The sequence below is a fragment of the Aplysia californica genome, unplaced genomic scaffold, assembly GCF_000002075.1.
Source record: "Aplysia californica isolate F4 #8 unplaced genomic scaffold, AplCal3.0 scaffold00052, whole genome shotgun sequence".
Taxonomy (NCBI): domain Eukaryota; kingdom Metazoa; phylum Mollusca; class Gastropoda; order Aplysiida; family Aplysiidae; genus Aplysia; species Aplysia californica.
Window position 1 is genome coordinate 992,609 of NW_004797322.1, and position 4,061 is coordinate 996,669.

Genomic DNA, 4,061 nt, shown 5'->3' on the forward strand with positions numbered 1-4,061 from the left:
TTCTCTCTCTTTCTCCCTCTCCCTCTCTCTCTCTTTCTCTCTCTCTCTCTCTCTCTCTCTCTCTCTCTCTCTCTCTCTCTCTCTCTCTCTCTCTCTCTCTTTTTCTGGTGATATTCTCGCTAAGGGAAAGTTACTGATGACAACAGAAGGCGTGCTGACTCAAAAATACATTGTAAATGATTCTTCTGATACACCTGACGAACGGAAATATATAGGACGGATAGGATGAATGTCCCTGTGACCTTGTTTGAACTGAGTTTTAAAATTATTTAATTGGTTTTGGGGGAGGGGAGTGGAGGAGGAGGGGTGTGGGGTTGACGATCAAATAATTTGTCCCATCCAAAACTTGCCACAGCCCAGTGTGACAAATCGATGGAATTAATCGCATTTTGGACCAGAACACTGCCAATTGCAAGATCAACATCCGCATGTGGATTGGCCGTTTTTCTTCTTCAGCCTGATGACATCAACTCACAAAGCATGACCAGTGTCTATGGTGTCGCTTTTGGGCGCTTCGCCATCGCATGTAGAGGACATTAGTTCGATTCCCATGGGTGGAAAAAATTTGTCAAGTATCGCGATCTTTTCTATTTGGATGTCGTATCCCTCTCAACCCGCGTTGGCCGTGACCCACTTCAGAAATGAGATAGTATGTGTTGAAGGGGAAGAAACAAACGCACTAATAATATTTCTTTTTAAAACAAGCACACAAAAAAGCAATACACGTTATCTGTGCAAATTATCACCAGATGCCATAGTCAACGTATTAAACGGTCTTGGATTTTTTTTAAGACAATTTGCCTGACGTACGTATTCAGATTCTGGAATTCAATCCATATCCAAACTGTTCCAAGCAAAAATGAAAGAGCTGTTTGATCTAAAAAAAAAATAGAATGCAGTAATGCACGTTTATTGATGTCTCTGATAACTGTGACGAGTTGCAGATTAAGCAGGGGCAATACCAAGCAAGCATGAGCAGGGGCGAAGCGTCTATATAATCAAATAATCACTGCTTCCCTTCCTAATTTTGAAACATTGTCGCTGTCAAATTCATCCTTAAACGTAAACCTCTTAAATTAAAAGTAAAAAGAGGTTCGTAATCCACAATGAGCATGCCTAACATTCAAAACGGTTTCACGGCCACATAAATAGCCTCCTCACCCCTCTCGGGCCACTCCATAATCCGTCGCAAGCTTTGATTAGGCCTAAGTAAGCTTAAAGTGGGGCTGAAAGAATCTACCAATACAGTTGAGGGAACATGTGCATAGCAGTCGTGGCTGTTTCATCGCCACATATACCCTGTTCACCCCTTTGGGGCCACAGTTAAAATCAACCACAAGCCCTGATTAAGTAAGCTAACGAACACTGGTCGAGTCTACCTCATAAATGTGAGGGGAACTAACTCCTAACAATCTCTTTACTGCTGCATGTGCTTGTTTTTTTTCCTCGACTTTTTACTGTCCTATAATCAGATCGTGACCTCGATTATGACACCAGCTCCTGGCCGCAAAAGGCTAACAAAAACAGCCAAATGTGAAATTTAAAAAATGATAATTAGTTAGACTCTCTGGTAGATCTATGACATATAGATCTAGTACTGACATCTCTGCTTGTTTGCTTTGTGTTTATGTATTCACATCTAAAGTTAATTTAATTTTAGTTGGAACTGATCTTTAATAAGATACTTTCCCGATTATTTTGGCGGTTGAACATACAATATGAATTCCGGATTTGTTTTCATTTACAACTCAGTCAGAGTCGCCGCCTCGAGTAAGATTCTTATGTGATATCTACAGGCCATATATATAGATCTATATCTGGTCCTGTTTCACTTTGATTACGCTGTCAAACAAGTCAGCCTTCGCCCCTGAGCATGAGGTAGTTAGTGGCCCTACTTGCCATCATCATGAGGAATTCTTTAAAGCGTACCAACCGTGCTGAATATTGGCTTATTACAAAATTTTACCAATTTTTTTTTCTAGTTTTAGTAAAAGTTTTACGACACTTGAAACACAATAGGTCATATAATTGCCGAAGATTAGAGGTGTTACAAGAGAGTAACAAACACAAAAAGGAAGGTGGGAGATAAGGATGATAGAGTTGGGTAGGAAAGGAGGAGCAAACCACACCAGAGCACCGGCAAACCATCCATTTACCAAACTTTGAATTTTGTTTCATATTACATTTGCGACATGGCGTAATTATATTTCATGTTTTTGTTTGTTTGATGTTGTTTTATTTTTGTTGTCGGGTTTTTTGTTTGTTTTGGTTTATTTATTTATTTTCTTTTGATTTCAAGGGGGAGAGTGATCATGATAATTTCATTAATTGCTATTAACTATATTTTATATCAGCTTACTGTGTTTATATAAACAAGTACTCACCCCTTCATGCAGTGCGAGCAACTAGTTGGGCGAAATTTAAATCAAACGCTACTAACAAAATATACGTTTTGAAGAAAAAAAAGGCTTACAAAGCCAGCCATTACAAGTAAAAAGGACAGTTATACTTATATGAAAGTAAAACACTCTTGTTCCTGTTTCATTAATAAGACAATGTTACAGCATGTTTTTAGATTATTATTTTGCAACATTGATAAGCCAATGTTTCATTAATATAACGACCATTTAAGTACAAGACTGCCTCTCGGTTTTTCAGGGGTACTGTGATAAATTATGTAGTCTTTCATAAGATGGCGTCTATTTGCATAAAAGGAGAGACAAAATAAATTGCAACAACATTAGACTAGTTGTGTAGAAAGTTTTATTTTAATTCTGTTTTCAGTTTCAACAAGTCCATACCACATTAAACAGTTTGATCTGTATGTGGCATCGTGATGAAACGAGGTGCTTGCCAAAATAATGAAATCAAAGAAAGCGGGCCATTTTAGCTTAATATGCAGTCTTTATCAATCTTTCTTTTTTCCGAAAAGGGGGTGGGATGGATCAAAACCTTTAACGTCCACGTCAAAAAACATTTTTATATGGATTTGACGAAACAAAATTGATAATATTTATTGATCACAAGCACATCAAAATGAAAGTTTGCAGTTTCCAGGAATACTCAAGCTTCGGAAGTCACCACACTTTGGCAGACATTTTTTCGTAATTTTTACCCTGGAAACCATGGGACCCCCTACCTTCTTTAATCACAAATGTCTCAACTTTTATTCAAGACAGATGAATGCATCTTCATTAGAAGCAAGGTAAATTAAAAAAAAAACAACTTCAAAGTGATTCCAATAACTCCATTTGTCCCAAATCTGACGAGCGTCTGATTCCGTCATGTCATGGTACATATCGATTTCACAAACGTCTTGCTTTCTTCTACTGTCCCAAGAAATGTTCCAGAGTTCTCTTTGCAAAGGTGCCTGTATAAACAAAGAAAAGAAAGGTGAAGAAGAAGAGCATTAATTTTATAAAGGATGCCTGAACAAAAACATAAAGTTTCCTTATGTTTTCATTGACCCTCCAAATAGTAGAAATACTCGTATTGTGTAAAATTATATTGATGTTCATTCTAGATCCTCTTTGTATTATGCAATACATTGATAAACTTGCTATAATTTGGTTAAAGAGAAATATATGTATAATATTTGTTTCCAATGTAGTATCTATGTCAGTGTATTGTCATGTCTCCATAACAATGCATGCATGCTTTTCCACACACTTTAAAAAAAAACTGATATGTATTAAAAATGTTCACTCATGTTATTACATGCTGCAACGATAACAAGAGTACAAATTACCATCAATATTGAATGCTAGCCACAGCGATATAGGGTTGCAGAAAATTATATATTATAGCGCTCTGATAGTTCTACACAGGATCTTTCAGACAAGTGGGCTAGATGACATAAAATCCAGACATACTGGTTGAATGGTTTCATTTTAAAAAAAATAGTCTTGCATGTTAAATAGACAAAATAAACCTGTATTCCCTCCAATGTGAGTTGGTCAAAACATTTGAAATGTTTAAATGATCCTCCCCCGCCCCTTCCAAAAAGAGTAAATAGAATGATAAATACATTTAGAAGAAGAAGAAGAAGAAAAAAATAATAA

At 36.7% G+C, this 4,061-nt stretch overlaps 1 protein-coding gene across 1 annotated transcript in view; it reads right to left on the reverse strand.

Annotated features, from left to right (window-relative positions):
* Positions 1-2,746: 2,746 nt before the first annotated feature.
* The window catches only part of LOC101850234, a gene marked incomplete in the record, with an annotated part of 10,044 nt that continues 8,729 nt past the window's right edge, over positions 2,747-4,061 (reverse strand). The window contains 1 exon segment of the mRNA XM_013079455.2: positions 2,747-3,370. Within this exon segment, the coding sequence (XP_012934909.1) occupies positions 3,327-3,370 (44 nt within the window).